A 20,584-nucleotide genomic window follows, 5' to 3' on the forward strand; every position below is an offset into this window, starting at 1 on the left:
TCAAAAAATACCTAGAAACAAATGACAATGGAGACACGATGACCCAATACCTATGGGATGCAGCAAAAGCAGTTCTAAGAGGGACGTTTATAGCAATACAATCCTACCTTAAGAAACAGGAAATATCTCAAATAAACAACCTAACCTTGCACCTAAAGCAATTAGATAAAGAAGAACAAAAACACCCCAAAGTTAGCAGAAGGAAAGAAATCATAAAGATCAGGTCAGAAATAATTGAAAAAGAAATGAAGGAAATGATAGCAAAGATCAATAAAACTAAACCCTGTTTCTTTGAGAAGATAAACAAAATTGAAAAACCATTAGCCAGACTCATCAAGAAAAAAAGGGAGAAGACTCAAATCAACAGAATTAGAAATGAAAAAGGAGAACTAACAACTGACACTGCAGAAATATAAAGGATCATGAGAGATTACTACAAGCTACTCTATGCCAATAAAATGGACAAACTGGAAGAAATGGACAAATTCTTAGAAATGCACAACTGCCGAGACTGAACCAGGAAGAAATAGAAAATATGAACAGACCAATCACAAGTAATGAAATTGAAACTGTGATTAAAAATCTTCCAACACACAAAAGCCCAGGACCAGATGGCTTCACAGGCGAATTCTATCAAGCACTTAGAGAAGAGCTAACACCTATCTTTCTCAAACTCTTCCAAAATATAGCAGAGGGAGGAACACTCCCAAACTCATTCTATGAGGCCACCATCACCTTGATACCAAAACCAGACAAGGATGTCACAAAGAAAGAAAACTACAGGCCAATATCACTGATGAACATAGTTGCAAAAATCCTCAACAAAATATTAGCAAACAGAATCCAACAGCACATTAAAAGGATCATACACCATGATCAAGTGGGGTTTATTCCAGGAATGCAAGGATTCTTCAATATATGCAAATCAATCAATGTGATAAACAATATTAACAAATTGAAGGAAAAAACCATATGATTGTCTCAATAGATGCAGAGCAAGCTTTCAACAAAATTCAACACCCATTTATGATAAAAATCCTGCAGAAAGCAGGCAGAGGGAACTTTCTTCAACATAATAAAGGCCATATATGACAAACCCACAGCCAACATTGTCCTCAACGGTGAAAAACTGAAAGCATTTCCACTAAGATCAGGAACAAGAGAAGGTTGCCCACTCTCACCACTCTCTCTCTCTCTATATATATTTTTTTTGCGATACGCGGGCCTCTCACTGTCGTGGCCTCTCCCGCTGCGGAGCACAGGCTCTGGACGCTCAGGCTCAGTGGCCATGGCGCACGGGCTCAGCCGCTCCGTGGCATGTGGGATCTTTCTGGACTGGGGCAAGAACCAATGTCCCCTGCATCAGCAGGGGGACTCTCAACAACTGCACCACCAGGGAAGTCCCTCACCACTCTTATTCAACATAGTTTTGGAAGTTTTAGCCACAATAATCAGAGAAGAAAAGGAAATAAAAGGGATCCAAATCGGAAGAGAAGAAGTAAAGCTGTCACTGTTTGCAGATGACATGATACCATACCTAGAGAATCCTAAAGATGCTACCAGAAAACTACTAGAGCTAATCAATGAATTTGGTAAAGTAGCAGGATACAAAATTAATGCACAGAAATCTCTGGTATTCCTATACACTAATGATGAAAAATCTGAAAGTGAAATCAAGAAAACACTCCCATTTACCATTGTAACAAAAAGAATAAAATATCTAGGAATAAACCTACCTAAGGAGACAAAAGACCTGTATGCAGAAAATTATAAGACACTGATGAAAGAAATTAAAGATGATACAAATAGATGGAGAGATATACCATGTTCTTGGATTGGAAGAATCAACATTGTGAAAATGACTCTACTACCCAAAGCAATCTACAGATTCAATGCAATCCCTATCAAACTACCTCTGGCATTTTTCACAGAACTAGAACAAAAAATTTCACAATTTGTATGGAAACACAAAAGACCCTGAATAGCCAAAGCAGTCTTGAGAATGAAAAACGGAGCTGGAGGACTCAGGCTCCCTGACTTCAGACTATACTACAAAGCTACAGTAATCAAGACAGTATAGTACTGCCACAAAAACAGAAAGATAGATCAATGGAACAGGATAGAAAACCCAGAGATAAACCCACACACGTATGGTCACTTTATCTTTGATAAAGGAGGCAGGAATGTATAGTGGAGAAAGGACAGCCTCTTCAATAAGTGGTGCTGGGAAAACTGGACAGGTACATGTAAAAGTATGAGATTAGAACATTCCCTAACACCATACACAAAAATAAGTTCAAAATGGATTAGACCTAAATGTAAGGCCAGAAACTATCAAACTCTTAGAGGAAAACATAAGCAAAACACTCCATGACATAAATCACAGCAAGATACTTTTTGACCCATCTCCTAGAGAAATGGAAATAAAAGCAAAAATAAACAAATTGGACCTAATTAAACTTCAAAGCTTTTACACAGCAAAGGAAACCATAAACAAGACCAAAAGACAACCCTCAGAATGGGAGAAAATATTTGCAAATGAAAAAATTGCCAAAGATTAATCTCCAAAATTTACAAGCAGCTCATGCAGCTCAATAACAAAAAAACAAACAACCCAATCCAAAAGTGGGCAGAAGACCTAAATAGACATTTCTCCAAAGAAGATATACAGATAACAAACACATGAAAGAATGCTCAACTTCATTAATCATTAGAGAAATGCAAATCAAAACTACAATGAAATATCATCTCATACCAGTCAGAATGGCCATCAGTAAAAAACCTAGAAACAATAAATGCTGGAGAGGATGTGGAGAAAAGGGTACACTCTTGCACTGCTGATGGGAATATGAATTGGTACAGCCACTATGGAGAACAGTATGGAGGTTCCTTAAAAAACTACAAATAGAACTACCATATGACCCAGCAATCCCACTAGTGAGCATATACCCTGAGAAAACCATAATTCAAAAAGAGTCATGTACCAAAATGTTCATTGCAGCTCTATTTACAATAGCCAGGACATGGAAACAACCTAAGTGTCCATCACCCAATGAATGGATAAAGAAGACATGGCACATATATACAATGGCACATATATACAACTCAGCCATAAAAAGAAACGAAATTGAGTTATTTGTAGTGAGGTGTATGGACCTAGACTCTGTCATACAGAGTGAAGTAAGTCAAAAAGAGAAAGATAAATACCGTATGCTAACACATATATATGGAATCTAAGGGAAAAAAAATGTCATAAAGTACCTAGGGGTAAGACCAGAATAAAGATACAGACCTACTAGAGAATGGACTTGAGGATATGGGGAGGGGGAAGGGTAAGCTGTGACAAAGTGAGAGAGTGGCATGGACATATATACACTACCAAACGTAGATTAGATTGCTAGTGGGAAGCAGCCGCATAGCAGAGGGAGATCAGCTCAGTGCTTTGTGACCACCTGGAGGGGTGGGATAGGGAGGGTGGGAGCGAGGGAGATGCAAGAGGGAAGAGATATGGGAACATATATATATGTATAACTGATTCACTTTGTTATAAAGCAGAAACTAACACACCATTGTAAAGCAATTGTACTCCAATAAAGATGAAAAAAAAATGGAAGAAAACATTTCAGACAGACAAAAGCTGAGTTCTATCACCATGAACGGACCAGCAGTATAAAGAACTTTTCTTCCTACTACTTTAATCTCTTTTTTTAAAATATTTATTTATTTGGCTGCACCGGGTCTTAGTTGTGGCACATGGGCTCCTTAGTTGTGGCATGAATGTGGGATCTAGTTCCCCAACCAGGGATAGAACGCAGTCTCCCTGCATTGGGAGCGCAGCGTCTTATCCACTACGCCACCAGGGAAGTCCCTACACTTACTTTTTTTTTTTTTTGATTTAATAAAAAATGAAAATACAACATATTAAAATTGGGGGATGCAGCTAAAGAAGTACTTACAGGAATATTTATAGCATTTTCTATGAGGCAAGTGTTATTGGATATAAAACCACTCAAGGCTTATGAGAAAAAAAGATATTACAAGAAAATAACAACCAATATCTCTCATGAACATAGATACATGATAATAAATAACATTATAAACAAATGGAGTTTATCCCAGGAATACAATATTGGTTTAACATTTGGAAATCAATCAATGCAATCCACCATATTAACAGACTTAAAAAACAAAACTGGATATGATCATCTCAAAAGATGCAGAGAAATTACTTACAAAATTACCATTTGTAATGAAAACTCTTGGCAAACTAGAAATAGATAAGAGCCTCCTCAACTTGATGAAGGGCATCTATAAAAAGCCTGCATCCAACATGATACTTAATGGTGAATGGCTGAATGCTTTCTCTCTAAGATCAGGAACAAGGCAAGGATGTCTGCACTCACCACTTCTTTACAACATTGCACTGAAGTCCTAGTCAGTGCAATAAGGGTGGCAGGGTAGAGTGGTGGGGGAGACACTGAGGTTGGAAAGGAAGAACTAAAACAGTCCTTGTTCACAGTTGACATGATCATCTAAGTACAGAATTCGAAGGAATCTACTAAAAAGCTACTGGAACTAATAGGTGAGTTTATCAAGGCTGTGAGGTACAGAAACCAGTTGCATTGCAACAAACAACAAAAACATTTACAGTAGCATCAGAAAATATGAAATACCTAGGCCTAAATTGAGGGGAAAATCTACATGACCTGTACACTGAAAAGTAATAAATATTGCTGATAAAACTTAGAGAAGACTTAATAAACAAATAGCCATAAGATATTAATGGAGCAGAAGACTCAATATTGTTAAGATGTCAGTTCTCTCCAAATTGATGTATACAGTCAATGTAATCACAATCAAAATTTCCAGCAGGGTTTTATGTGGAATTTGACAAGTTGATTTGAAAATTTGTATGTAAATACAAGGGAACTAGAATAATCAAAATAATTTTGGAAAAAAATTTGGAGAACTTACATTACCTCATTTTAAGACTTATTATAAAGCCACTGTAATCAAGACCCTGTGGGGGGTCCCTGGTGGAGAAGTGTTTACGAATTTGCCTGTCAATGCATGGGACATGGGTTCGACCCCTGGCCCAGGAAGATCCCGTATGCCATGGAGAAACTAAGCCTGTGTGCCAAAACTACTGAGACTGCACGCCTAGAGCCCGTGCTCTGTAACAAGAGAAGCCACCACAATGAGAAGCCCGTGCACCACAAGAGTAGCCCCCGTTCGCCGCAACTAAAGAAAGCCCGTGTGCAGCAACGAAGACCCAACACAGCCAAAACTAAAAATAAATAAAATAAATAATTTATTTTTAAAAAAGACATTGTGGTATTGGCATTAAGATAGACATACAGATCAATGGAACAGAATAGACAGTTGAGAAATAGACCCACACACATATTGTTAATTGAGTTTCAACACAGGTGCCACAGCAATTTAATTGGAAAAGGATATTCTTTATTTTATTTTATTTTATTTTGCAGTACGCGGGCCTCTCACTGTTGTGGCCTCTCCCGCTGTGGAGCACAGGCTCCGGACGCACAGGCTCAGTGGCCATGGCTCACAGGCCTAGCCGCTCTGCACCATGTGGGATCTACCCGGACCGGGGCACGAACCCGTGTCCCCTGCATCGGCAGGCGGACTCCCAACCACTGCGCCACCAGGGAAGCCCAGAAAAGAATATTCTTTTCAACAAATTGGATACTCAAATGCAGAGAAATGAATCTTGATCCTTATCTCGCATCATATATAAAATTCATCTGGAAAAGATCATAGATCTAAATATAAGAATTAACACCATAGTGCATACAACTCAATATCAAAAAAACAAACAACCCAGTCAAAAAGTGGGCAGAAGACTTAAATAGACATTTCTCCAAAGAAGACATAAAGATGACCAACGGACACATGAAAAGATGCTCAACATCGCTAATTATTAGAGAAATGCAAATCAAAACCACAATGAGGTATCACCTCACACCTTTCAGGATGGCAATCACCAAAAAGTCTACAAATAATAGATGCTGGAGAGGGTGTGGAGAAAAGGAAACCCTCTACACTGTTGGTGGGAATGTAAATTGGTACAGCCACTATGGAAAACAGTATGGAGGTTCCTTAAACTAAAAAGGAGCTACCATATGATCCAGCAATCCCATTCCTGAGCACATATCCAGCAAAGACAGAAACATTAATTTGAAAAGATACATGTACCCCAATGTTCATAGCACCACTATTTACAATAGCCAGGGTATGGAAACAACCCAAGCCCATCAACAGATGATTGGTTTAAGAAGATGTGTATATATATATACACATCTTCTTCTTTAAGAAGATGTGTATATATATATATATACATTAATATATATATATACATATATAATGGAATATTAGCCATAAGAAAGAATAAAATAATGCCATTTGCAGTAACATGGATAGACCTAGAGAATATCATACTAAGTGAAATAAGTCAGACAGAGAAAAGACAAATATTACATGATATCCCTTATATGTGGCATCTAAAAATAATACAAATGAAACTATATACAAAACAGAATCAGAATTACAGACATAGAAAACAAACTTATGATTACCAAAGGGGAAAGTGTGGAGAGGGATAATTTAGGAAATGGGATTAACAGATACAAACTCGTATACATTAAATAGATAAGCAACAAGGATTTACTGTATAATATAGGGAACTATATTCAATATCTTATAATAACCTATAATGGAAAATAATGTGAAAAGTATGTATATATCTGAAAAATATCATAAAATAAAAACACTTTATGAGACCTTAAAAAAATCAGAGTTAACACCATAAAATATCCAAAAGTAAGCAAACAAGAAAATCTTAGTGACTTTGTTTCTGGCAAAGATTTCTTAAATAGGACACAGAACGCATGAAATATAAAAGAAAAAATTGTTAAATTGCACTTCATCAAAGTTAAAAGCTTTTGCTCTCCTGAAAACACTTTTGCAAAAATAAAAATGCAAGTCACAGACAGGAAGAGAACATTTGCAAAATATGTACATGGTAAAAGTCTTGTATTTAGAATATGTAAAAAAAACCCTCAAAATTCAATGATAAGAATACAACCTAATTTTAAAATGGGCAAAAGATCTGAACACTCTACCAATGAATATACAGATAGCAAAAAAGCACAAGTGAACTAATGACTATCATCATTAGTCATTAGGAAAGTGCAAAACAAAACTGTAATGAGATACCACTGCACAACCACTAGAATGGCTAAAACAGTCTGTCATAGCAATTATTGGCATGGATATGGAGCAAATGCAAACTGGTACACACACTTTGGAAAACAGTTTGACAGGTTTTTTTTAATTTTACAAGTTACACACATCTACTATTAAATCCAGCCATTCTACTCAGATATTTACCCAAGAGAAATAAAAACATGTCTACAGAAAGGTTGTAATGCAAGTTGATAGCTGCTTTATTTCTAATAGCCCAAAACCAGAAACAACCCATCAACCCATCAACCCAAATGTCGATGGATAAACAAATTGTGATATATCTATACAAAGGAATACTACTCAGCAGTACAAAGGAAGGAATTGTTCATACATAACAACATGGATGAATCTCAAAATAATGATGCTGAATGAAAGCAACCAGTCAAGAAAGAGTACATATTATATGATTTCATTTACATAAAAATCTAGAAAATACAAAGAAATCTAGAATGACACAAAGCAGATGAGTAATTGTCTGGAGATGAGGGTGGGGGAAAGGAGGGAGGGAAGGATAACAAAGTAGCACAAGGAACTTTGGGGGGTGATGGATATGTTTGTTTTTTTTATTATAGTGATTGGTTCACAGGTGTATACTTATGTCAAAACTGTTCAAATTGTACAGCTTAAATACAGTCTACTGTATATCACTTATACCTCACTAAGTTTAAAAAAAAAAATTTAAGAACATGATCAGACAATCAGAAGATCTCCATGGAGTAATCCTTCATCTCCTGTGGTTGCAGGGTGAGTTGGAGGCAATCCAAGGGCAAGTTGAAAGGGTCACAAAGTCATAGTGCTTGCAGTGCAATCAAAAGACCTAGACAGGTCTTGTGCACTACGCTAGCTAAGGACATTAGTGGGGAAGAAGTGGAACGCTGAGAACTGGGATGGGGATATTTGGGCAGACATAGACAAAGCTGAGAACCTTGAGCCTTCAAACTCTCCTGCTGATGGAGGAAACCCTCCTCCCTGTTTTGAGGAAACCAGCCCTTCTCTGCATAAAGGCCTTTCAATGACTGCACCTGGCTCAGTTGCCCCACACACTTATGCTGATTCTCCTTAGGATTTCCCCACAACCATTTCCTCAATGCCTCCAGTCCACACTGAGACGTATCTCAGGACAGTCCAGACAGAGAGGAACAAGATCTACTCCAGGAGGAGATGACATTTATAAACCAAAAGAGTTTCGAGAATTTACCAATCCGTATTGCCAGGAGCTCAGAAGCATGTGTGAATGTGGATTCTAAGGTGTTCAGAAGTTGATTGAGCTGAATTTATTGATATGGCCACACTCACCTGAGATTAGGGATTTAATGTGCTAGCTTGAGTATCCAGAAATAAATGGTGTTTAAGGACTTCCCTGGAGATCCAGTGGTTAGGACTCTGAGCTTCCACCACAGGGGGCACGGGTTCTATCCCTGGTCAGGGAACTAAGATCCTGCAAGCAGCACAGTGCAGCCAAAAAAAAACCAAACCAAACCAAAACAACAACAAAAATGGTGCTTGGTCTGTTAGTTTGGCTCATCAAAGCCTGAATTCAACCAAAGCTCTACAGTTACAAAATGCCTGAACTTCTCTAGTATACTGTAGAAAAGGATTTCTGAAGGCTTGGGGAATGCATATGTTTGTTCCTATTATGTGCAATATGTTTAGCCACCCACTGGCTATAACCGCAGTTCGACCCAGAGGATATCCTCTTCATCAGGTTATTAAGAAATTAGGGGAGCAGCAGAATTCTTGATGAATTTGTGGTGGTTATAGACTGAAGATGACAGTGGGGGAAATTGTGATGGAATTGGTTCCTTTAGTTCACTGGGAATAATGGAACTTTGAAGTGGTAGAAGTCAGGTGGTGACACAAATTGCAGCTAAGATTCCTCCAGATGTGGTTTCTTTAATGGAGCAAATCAACACTGTCCCTAGCATCTGTTAGACTGCTTTTGACCTGGCAAATGTGTTCTTTCCCATCCTGATCAGTAAACAAAAAGAGAAGAGTTTGCATTTACATGGAAATAACAGAGTGTATCTTTACATCTTTCTCTCAGAGCTATGTCAGCTTTCTTGCTCTTGTCCCCAGGGGCATGGTATCTCAGTTCCCATAAGACATCATGCCTGTCCTTTACGCTGGTGACCTTATACTGATTGACCATGGTGAGTAGAAAATGACAACTCCCTAGATGACTTAACAGGACAAATACACACTAGAAGAAGGGAGATAAACTCGGCAAAAAGTTAAGGGTCTGTCACATAGATGAACCTTATAAACATTTTGGGATATCCTTTCTAAAGTGAGAGACAAGATTCTGTACCTTGCACCTTGAAGACACACAACACTCTCTGGATTTGGGAGGTAAAATATACCACATTTGAGCATGCTGCTCCAACCCATTTACTAGGTAATTAATAAGGCTAGCAGGTGCCAGTGGGACATGGTGTAAGAAAAAACATGATAGCAGGTTCACAATGTGGTCAAGCTGCCCTACCACTTGGGCTTTATAGCCCAGCAGTCCCAACAGTATTGGAAATGTCTCTGGCAGACAGTGAAAAACTGTATGGAGCTTCTAAAGAGCCCTAATAGGAAGATCATAGCACACACCTCTAGGGTTTAGGAGGAAGGTAGTGCCCGTCTCTGTCAAAAATTATTTGAAAATTTGTTCCAGGCTTGCTACTGGGTCCTGGTAGAGACTGGAAGCTTGTCAGTAGGATACCAAGTGCTATGTGATTATGAACTGACCCGGATTTTATCTAATCCATTGAACCGTAAAACAGAGTATACAGCATCATTTCAGTATAAAGTAGATGTATATATATGAGAATGGGTCTGAGAAGGTCCAGAAGCCCAAAGGTAAGCTGTATGGGCAGGTGGCCCAGACTTCTTCAACACCTACTTATGCTACATTGACTCCTGTTCATCTCCATACTTCTGGCTTCATGAGGAGTCACTTGTGACATGTTAACAGAGGGAGAGTATATTAGGTCTAATTCACTGTGGATCTGCACAGGATGCTGGCAACATCCAAAACCAGATAGTCACTAGATTACAATCCCTCAATTGGCCCAGAAAATGGTGAAAGGATATTCTCCCAGTGAGCACAACTGGAGGAAGCTCCACTTCATATACAAGGGGGGTTGGGATCTTATTGACTGTGGGCAGTAGCTAAAAGTTTCTCAGCTGATTGGGGACTTGGAAATAAGTTGGAAAACGTGATTAGGTCTGGGGAGAGATATACTCAGAATGGGCACTAAATATATTGGCGTCCTTGTGAATGTCCTCCAAAGGGCTTAGATAAGGCAAAAAGCTGTCAGTAGTCAGATGGATAAGATGATCCATCCCGTGGATGTCAGCATTTTCCGCCACTACTCAGTGATTGCCCAAAGTGGCCAGGGTTACAGGGATGGCAATACCATTCATTATAGAATGCCTTATCCATCATCATTTTATTACATACAACATTATCTACAACCAGGAGACCCATGTACAGCAAAGGAATTGTGGTAATGGGCTCAGAACAACAAAATACACTCATCGTTACCTAGAAACAGCTGGCTTTGACAGAATGGTGGCAAGACTTGCTGAAGCTCAGGTATAGCACCAGCTGGGAGCCATCTAGTAATAAGCCAATGCACATGAATAATAATCTTTTTTATTTCTTCTCTCTTTCCTATGTTTATTTATTCTCAAAACAATCCTCATCCATAACTGAGCTCTGTATTTCTAATTATATGGCCATTTCCATCTCAAACTCAACAGGTCCAAAACTGAATTTCTTATCTTTCGCATCATAAAAGTGGTTTCCTTTCAGTATTCCTCCTGGCCTCAGCTTATCTAGTCATCCAAGCCAGAAATGTAGATGTTGTCCTAGCCTTCTTACCTTTCATAAGCTCTTACGTGTAATCTGTCATTAGGTTCTATTAACTGTGCTTCCAAAGTATCTCCCAAGTCTGACATTTCTCTCACTCCCCACTGTAGCAGCTCATCATTCTCAACTCTACTTCACCTGCCAAGTCCTTCTAATTGGTCTCTTTTTTTTTTTTTTTTTTTTTTTGCGATACGCGGGCCTCTCACTGCTGTGGCCTCTCCCGTCACGGAGCACAGGCTCCGGACGCGCAGGCCCAGCAGCCATGGCCCACGGGCCCAGCCGCTCCGCGGCACATGGGACCCTCCCAGACCGGGGCACGAACCCGTGTCCCCCACATCGGCAGGCGGACTCCCAACCACTGCGCCAGCAGGGAAGCCCTAATTGGTCTCTTTGTCTCTAATATCTTCTCCATCTCTCTATAAAGACAGGGGTGATTTTTTAAAACATAAATCATTTCCTTACCTGAAACATGTTAGGGAATCCCCATCACCTACATCCCACATGATATTCTTTATCCTTAGGTTGCTCTTTTCTGGCTCCAGCTACATGGCAACAAGATCTTCATCTTTTGATACTTGGCTCAAATATCTCCTTCTGAAGCCTTCCCTGACATACCTAGACATAGTTAAGCACTTCCTTTTGATGTGCCCCATAGATCTTCTATATACTCAATTGTCATGTTTTTGCAATTATCTGTATATTTGTCTGCCATCTCCACTAGGACTTTTAGTGCCTAAAGAACAGAGATTCTGTTCTATTTCTTAATTAGCACTGGGCCTCAGACACAGTAGATGCTTAATGAATATATGTTGCTTGCTTGCTGAATGAATGAATGCATTAATCCTTATGGCTGAGTGTCATTTCCTTTTTGTAAGGTTGCAGGGGATGAATGAGAAATTTTACTTTGTGTGCTTTGGTAATTGATGGCATTTAAACCCTTCCATTTGACTGTTGCTGAGAATCAACAGTTAACAAAATCAACAAAACCTTGATTTTTTTTAACCTCTGTCTTACTAAAAGAATTCTGATTTTCACATCTGTTCCTTTCCTGTGTACCTACAGATCTTAGCTCTCCTTGACCTCATTTCCAATTTCAACCTTGGTTCTTACTAGGTCTTTGCATTTAAACTTCTCTCCCTGTCATGATATTTAGAAAAAGTTTAATTTAAAAATTTAAACATTAAATTTTTTAGTTTAGAAAAAATATGAGAACATTTTAAAGTGAATATATTGCAATATTATTTATAGTCAAATTTTGTATTGTATTTGTTTTCTTTTTAAAATACCACTCTATTTATGAAACAAGTTATGAGTATTATAAAGCGATCTTTATTTCTGATCACTATTGTATTTGAAATTCTGTTCGTACTTGCTAACTTGTTTTATGACTATTATAGACCACTCAATAGTGACTAATTTTTAAAGAGTTCAAAACAGAATTACATTATTGAAATAAGTTTTATAATTCTCTTTCAGCAAAGTATGAGAGCAAAAATAGATATTCTCTATTCCCTGAACATAATAGACACCCATGTTTTAAATGAATGAATGAACGAATGATGGTACCCAGTGGCCCAGATTTATTAATTAATTCTCATGCCACAACAAAAATGCATTTAGAAATCAAAAATGCTGGAAGGCTGGGGGTGACTGCATTTTTTATGAATTCCTCCGTGTTTTACCTTCCCAAATATACAAACACCTAAGATTAGAGCTGGAAACCTGGATGCTGTTCCTTTTTTTTTAATCTCATGGATTATATCCATTTAAAGTCTGACAAAGCAGAAACTTCATGAGTGCAGGGACATATCTTGTCACTGTCCTATTTCTTGCCACAGGATTATATAAGCCTTCTTTTATTGAATGTTTACTATGTGCTAGTCTTTGTCCTAAATGCTTTACAGGGATTTACACTTCTAAACCTCTCAAGAAAGCTAGGAGGAAGTAGTGGATTTTTTTGAAGTATAATTGATTTACAATATTATATTAGTTTCAAGTGTACAACATAGTGATTCAATATTTTTAAAGATTATACTCCATTTAATGTTATTATAAAACAATGGCTATATTTTCCTGTGCTGTACGATATATCCTTGTTGCTTATCTATTTTATACATAGTAGTTTGTCTCTCTTAATCCCCTACCCCTACGTTGCCCCTCCCCCTTCCCTCTCCTCACTGGTAACCTACTAGTTTGTTCTCTATATCTGTGGGTCTGTTTCTCTTTTGTTATATACATTCACTTGTTTTAGTTTTTAGATTCCACATATAAGTGATAACATAGAGTATTTGTCTTTCTCTGTCTGACTTATTTCACTTAGCATAATACTCTCTAGGTCCATTCATCTTTTTGCAAACAGTTGAATTTCATTCTTTTTTATGGCTAATATTGCATTGTATATATATATATACCACATCTTCTTTATCCATTCATTTGTTTGTTTGGTTTTTTTAACATCTTCATTGGAGTATAATTGCTTTACAATGGTGTGTTAGTTTCTACTTTATAATAAAGTGAATCAGTTATACATATACATATGTTCCCATATCTCTTCCCTCTTGCATCTCCCTCGCTCCCACCCTCCCTATCCCACCCCTCTAGGTGGTCACAAACCACCGAGCTGATCTCCCTGTGCTATGCGGCTGCTTCCCACTAGCTATCTATTTTATGTTTGGTAATGTATATATGTCCATGCCACTCTCTCACTTTGGACACTTAAGTTGCTTCCATATCTTGGCTATTGTAAATAACCCTGCTATGAACATTGGGATGCATGTATCTTTTCAAATTAGAGTTTTCATTTTACTTGGATTATATATACCCAGCAGTGGAATTGCTGGATCATATCGTAGTTCTATTTTTAGTTTTCTGAGGAACCTCTATATTGTTTTCCATAGTGGCTGCATCAGTTTACATTTGTACAAGTGTTCCCTTTTCTCCACATCCTCACCAAAATTTGTTATTTGTAGACTTTTTGATCAACATTCTGACAGGTGTGAGGTGATATCTCATTGTGGTTTTGATTTGTATTTCTTGAATGATTAGCGATGTTGAGCATCTTTTCATGTGCCTGTTAGCCACCTGTATGTCTTCTTTGGAAGAATGTCTATTCAGATCTTCTGTTCTTTTTTTAAATTGCATTGTTTGTTTTTTTGATATTGAGTTGTATGAGCTGTTTATATATTTTGGATATTAATCCCTTATCAGTCATATCATTTGCAAATATTTTCTCCCATTCAGTAGGTTGCCTTTTCATTTTGTTGATAGTTTTCTTTGCTGTGGAAAGATTTTAAGTTTAATTAAGTCCCATTTGTTTACTTATTTTTTATTTTTTTATTTTTTGCGTTATGTGGGCCTCTCACTGCTGTGGCCTCTCCCGTTGCAGAGCACAGGCTCTGGACACGCAGGCTCAGTGGCCATGGCTCATGGACCCAGCCACTCCACGGCATGTGGGATCCTCCCAGTCCAGGGCGCGAACTCGTGCCCCCTGTATCGGCAGGTGGACTCTCAACCAGTGCACCACCAGGGAAGCCCCCATTTGTTTATTTTTGACTTTATTTCTTTTACCTTAGGAGACATATCCAAAACACCTGCTGTAACTTATATAAAACTGCATCAAAAAGAATAAAATACCTAGAGATAAACTTAACCAAGGAGGTGAAGACCTATACTCTAAAAACTGTAAAACACTGATGAAGGAATTTGAAAATGATACAAAAAAAATGGAAATATATACCATGTTCTTGGATTGGAAGAATTAGTATTGTTAAAATGACCATACTACCCAAAGCAATCTACAGATTTAATGCAATCTCTATCAAAATACCCAAGACATTTTCCCCAGAACTAGGACAAATAATCCTAAATTTATATGGAACCACAAAAGACCCCTAACTGCCAAAGCAATCTTGAGAAAGAAGAACAGAGCTGTAGGTATCACTCTCCCAGCCTTCAAACTATACTACAAATCTACAATAATCAAAACAGTATGGTACTAGCACAAAAACAGACACATAGATGGATGGAACAGAATAGAGTGCCCAGAAATAAACCCACACACTTACAGTCAATTAACCCACAACAAAGGAGACAAGAATGTACAATGGAGAAAAGACAGTTTTTTCAATAAGTGGTGCTGGGAAAACTGGACAGCTCCAAGTAAAAGAATGAGATTAGAACATTTCCTTATGCCATACACAAAAATGAACTCAAAATGGATTGAAGACCTAAATGTAAGATCTAAAACCATAAAACTCCTAGAAGATAACATAGGCAGAGGTGGTAGTATTATGATCACCATTTGAAGGAAGAGGACACATGCCCAGAAAGGCTAGCTTATTTGGCAAAGATTATATAGCTAGTAAATTACAGAAGCAAGATTCAAAGCCAGGTAGTTTGATACCAGTCCTTGTTCTACACCACCTCTAAGCCACTTCCAATAAATGAGTGTCAAATTAATAAATTAATACAAAATTTCAGAATAGGTTAACCTTTAGAAAGGAATACCAATGTAGACCTTAAAATGGAAAACAAACAAACAAACCAAAAACCCCAGTATATTTTAATATTCCTGGTACTAACTTCTCTCTACTTAGCTCATGTTTGGTGGGTGCATTCATTTATGTGCTCAGATTAATATAAGATAGAACAGTGTGCCAAAGGAGTCTGGACTTGGAGTCAGATTTGAATACTGGTTCTGATGTATACATGTTTACTACTTACATGATCTTGAACAATTTCTTAACTTTTCCAAGTCTCAATTTTCTCATTCATAAAATGGGAATAAAAATAACTGTGACAAAAAAACTAAAAAGCTATCTTTTTAAAGAGAATTAAAAATTATGTATAAAAAGTACACAAAAGAAGATGTTAATATCACTCTTCCTTTTACCTCTTACTCTCGTTCCTTTTTCCCCTTCCCTTCTTGCATCCTATCTGCCATTAGCCACATGACTTTGTAAAGGTTACACAAAAGAAGACACAAAAGAAGATGTTAATATCACTCTTCCTTTTACCTCTTACTCTCGTTCCTTTTTCCCCTTCCCTTCTTGCATCCTATCTGCCATTAGCCACATGACTTTGTAAAGGTTACTCTTCCAGGATTTATTGCATCACCTATGAAACAATTGGGGTAGTTATCTCCAAGATCCTTTGACTCTATAATTCTATGATTCAGTGATTTAATACTTAGCTTTTCTTTGTGTCACAACAGTACAACTTACTGAGAGGTGATTTTGAAATGAGGCTTCTCTGGTTAGTGTGGCTGATTAAGTTCTTTTGTTTTTTCCAAGCCATCACATAAAACTTGGCTTAGCAGTATTTGAATTAAATTGGATGAAAACTTGGTTTACTTTGTAAATAGTTTCACAGCAATAATACAGATTAACTGCATCCACTAGCAGTCACATATTTCAAAGGATTTATATCTCCCTTCCTTTCCTCTATGTAGGTACTACACAGGAAACCTGGAGGGTAAGTCAACAAATCATGAAACTCTAGGTTTAATTCACACAGCAACAAAAGGGCTAATAAGAGCTATCGAAGACGGTGGAATAGATTCTGTGATGGAATGGGAAGTGGATGAAGTGCTGAACTGGACAAACACACTCAACTTTGATGAGTAAGTACATGTTGCTATTCTTGGGGAGCGAGGGCAGACATCAGATATTTTTCTTTCTAATATTTCCTACTCCCATGTTGAATCTTCAAAAAAACAACTTGAATATTTATTATCTGTCTAGAAAGAAAATAAGAGGAAATGAGGGAGAAAGATAAAAAAGGGATGATCTAAAAGTAGAAAAAAGAAAAATATATTTGGGTGTTCTTTATTAACAGACTTTATTCTTATGCCTTAGTCTAAGTCTGCTTTACTTCTTACTTTGGGATATAGAAACAAGGCTAAGAACATGAAATTAATAATATAAAGAATTTCCTCAGCCTGTATTCACCAATCTTCCTGTGTGGGACATTAAAAAATTATAATTTTTCAGTGACATACTTCGGCCCTTGAAAAACATTTTTAGGCTATTTTGTGTGATGGAAATTTAAAAATACTTCATATAGTCATCAGGGCAATGCAAATCAAAACCACAATAAGATCCTATTTCATACCCACAAAGATAGCTATAATTAAAAAGACATATAGTACCAGTGTTGGCAAGGATGTGGTGAAATTGGAGCCTTTATATACTGCTAGTGGGAATGTACAATGGTATAGCCATTTTGGAAAACAATCCAGCAGTTCCTCAAATGGTTAAATATAGAGTTGCCATACAAGCCAGCGTTTCTACTCCTCAGTATATACACAAGAGAAATGAAAACACATGTCCATAAAAACTTGTACATGAATATTCATAATATCATTATTCATAATAACAAAGAATTAGAAACAATCTATTCATCAGCTGATGATTAAAATGTGATATATCCATACAATGGAATATTATTTGGCAATAAAAAGAAATGCTGATCGTGCTACAACACTGATGAACCTTCTTAGTAAAAGAAGCCAATAACAAAGGACCACATATTGTATGGCTCCATTTATATGAAATGTCCAGAATAGGCAAATTATATGGAGACAGAAAGTAGATTAGTGGTTGCCTAGGGCTTAGAGATTTGTGGGGATTGGGAAGTGATGGCTAAGGGGTATGAAGTTTCTTTTTGGAGTAATGAAATGTCCTAAAATTGATTGTGGTGATGGATGCACAACTCTGTGAATACACTAAAAAGCCATTGAATTGTACACTTTAAATGGGCAAATTTTATGGGATGTGAATTATATCTCAATAAAGCTTTAAAAATATTCACTATTTACTCAGCTACAATAAAGAATGTGAATACTGCATGGATGAAGAGGAAGGAAAAATAAAACAAAGATGGTGTAAGTAAAGAAACATAAGAAAAAGGAAGACATTTGGAAGAGGGAGATAAGAACATGAAATAGGAAAAATTAGGTTGACCACCATTGAAAAATAGACCAGAAAAAAGAGGCCAGAGGAAGTAGAGAACAATGAGAAAAGGAAAGATAAGAGAAACAAAGAAAAAAGGGAAAGAATGACTAAGAAAAAAGGAAAATGAGAAAACAAGAATAATAGAAAAAAAGATAATTATGGGAAGAATAAATTAAAATAAAAATAAAAAAGATAAGAAGGAATAAAGAGCTAATCACCCATAGTAGATGTGCTAAAATATTTTTTTAATAAATAGTGAAAAGATTTTATGACTCAATAACCCCAATATCTTGTCCAGAGCATAGTACTGGGATTCCTTATAGACAGTACATTTGTGGTTTCTGAGGCACTGAATACATACAGATGGTAATAATGATGCAAGAAATGACATCCAAAGAAAGGAGTCATAATGCTGTACTTTTTCCTTTCCTAAGATGGTAAAGAAAGGAGAGAGAGGTAGGGGAGGTCCATTTTGAATGAGCTTATGAGGGCAGGATAGAGAATTCTCTCAGGAAAGCTTTTGAAATCCTGCTCTGCCTTTGCCTTATACAGTTGGCTAATTCAGCAAAGGGCCAGCTAGCTTCAGTGAAAGATTACAAAATAATCCACACCCAGTAACCTATATTCTATCACTACTGGAATACAAAAGAATAAAACAATTCAGTTCAAAGGGAAGAAATAAATGAGCATGTCAGTCTACACAAGACTTTCCCCACTATCATCCCCTAACACCCTTCTCTGGTAGGTGAAGAAGATTCCTAATGGCTTCCCTTCATGGAGAAAAGGATAAAAACAGAATAAACCAGGAAAACTTGAAGTGGTTTTTTGGTATCATATACTCTATATGTAATGGGATAAATACATCTAGCTTTGATATGGTGAGACCTAAATAGACATTTCTCCAACGAAGATATACAGATTGCCAACAAACACATGAAAGGATGCTCAACATCACTAATTATTAGAGAAATGCAAATCAAAACCACAATGAGGTAACATCTCACACTGGTCAGAATGGCCATCACCAAAAAATCTACAAACAATAAATGCTGGAGAGGGTGTGGAGAAAAGGGAACCCTCTTGCACTGTTGGTGGGAATGTAAATTGATACAGCCACTATGGAGAACAGTATGGAGGTTCCTTAAAAAACTGAAAATAGAACAACCATATGTCCCATCAATCCCACTACTGAGAAAACCATAATTCAAAAAAGAGACATGTACCCCAATGTTTATTGCAGCACTATTTACAATAGCCAGGACCTGGAACCAACCTAAGTGTCCATTGACAGATGAATGGATAAAGAAGATGTGGCACATATATACAATGGAATATTAGACATAAAAAGATACAAAATCGAGTTATTTGCAGTGAGGTGGATGGACCTAGAGTCTGTCATACAGAGTGAAGTAAGTCAGAAAGAGAAAAACAAATACTGCATGCTAACACATATATATGGAATCTAAAAAAATGGTTCTGATGAACCTAGGGGCAGGACAGAAATAAAGACGCAGACGTAGAGAATGGACTTGAGGATACGGGGAGGGGGAAGGGTAAGCTGGGATGAAGTGAGAGAGTGGCATGGACATATATACACTACCAAATGTAAAATAGATAGCTAGTGGGAAGCAGCTGCGTAGCACAGGGAGATCACCTAGGTGCTTTGTGACCACCTGAGGGGGGGATAGGGAGAGTGGGAGGGAGGTGCAAGAGGGAGGGGATATGAGGATATATGTATACATATAGCTGGTTCACTTTGTTATACAGCAGAAACTAACACAACATTGTAAAGCAATTGTACTCCAATAAAGATGTAAATAAATAAATAAAAATAAAATAAATAAATAAAAAATGTAGATACCTCATGTTTCCAAATTATGTACAACCTCTATCAGTTCGTTCTCTGACTTGAGCATAATTTGGCACCCACTTGGAATTGTTAGAAAGCAAGTTTTTCTACTGATCTCTAGACAACAAAAATTTCAAATGGAATCCAGCATGATTATTTGGGAATATTTCAGTAGTATTACTGACCACAGCCTACTGATTATCTCAGGCAAGACAAGAATTTGCAAAGACCTTCCCCTAGCTGAGAGCAGACATTAGGACAGCACCTTCTTCCCAGTGTATTTATGGTCTCCACAGTCTACTTCCCTCTTAGATCTTTGTAGTTGTCTAGATATTTGTAACTGGCTTTATAATACCTTATTTGATGAGAATTTCAAAGTCATTTTTCCCTTCAGAAGAATTGGTAGCCACTAATTCCTTGGAGAGTATCCTTCAAAATCTATAAACAGTTTTTGATAGTTGGACCATTAGAATGACATACATGTGTTGAACACTGATATTGAATGATACAAACCAGTTTCTTCCCAAAGGCTTTTGTGCTAGCCCCTTGTTATGACAGATGGATGCTCTCCTGGGAAGAAACCATGTACAACTTCAGATGCACAGGGCAACAATATCAATTGAGTACAATATTATTATAATTTTGAAGAATGGATTG

At 37.3% G+C, this 20,584-nt stretch overlaps 1 protein-coding gene across 1 annotated transcript in view; it reads left to right on the forward strand.

The window, feature by feature from the left end:
- Nucleotides 1-20,584, forward strand: part of C8H11orf65 (chromosome 8 C11orf65 homolog) — an 89,831-nt gene that overhangs the window by 64,451 nt on the left and 4,796 nt on the right. Inside the window, 1 exon segment of the mRNA XM_060017187.1 lies at nucleotides 16,575-16,745. Coding sequence (XP_059873170.1) covers nucleotides 16,575-16,745 — 171 coding nt within the window.

Source organism: Delphinus delphis, chromosome 8, assembly GCF_949987515.2.
Source record: "Delphinus delphis chromosome 8, mDelDel1.2, whole genome shotgun sequence".
In the NCBI taxonomy this organism is placed as follows: domain Eukaryota; kingdom Metazoa; phylum Chordata; class Mammalia; order Artiodactyla; family Delphinidae; genus Delphinus; species Delphinus delphis.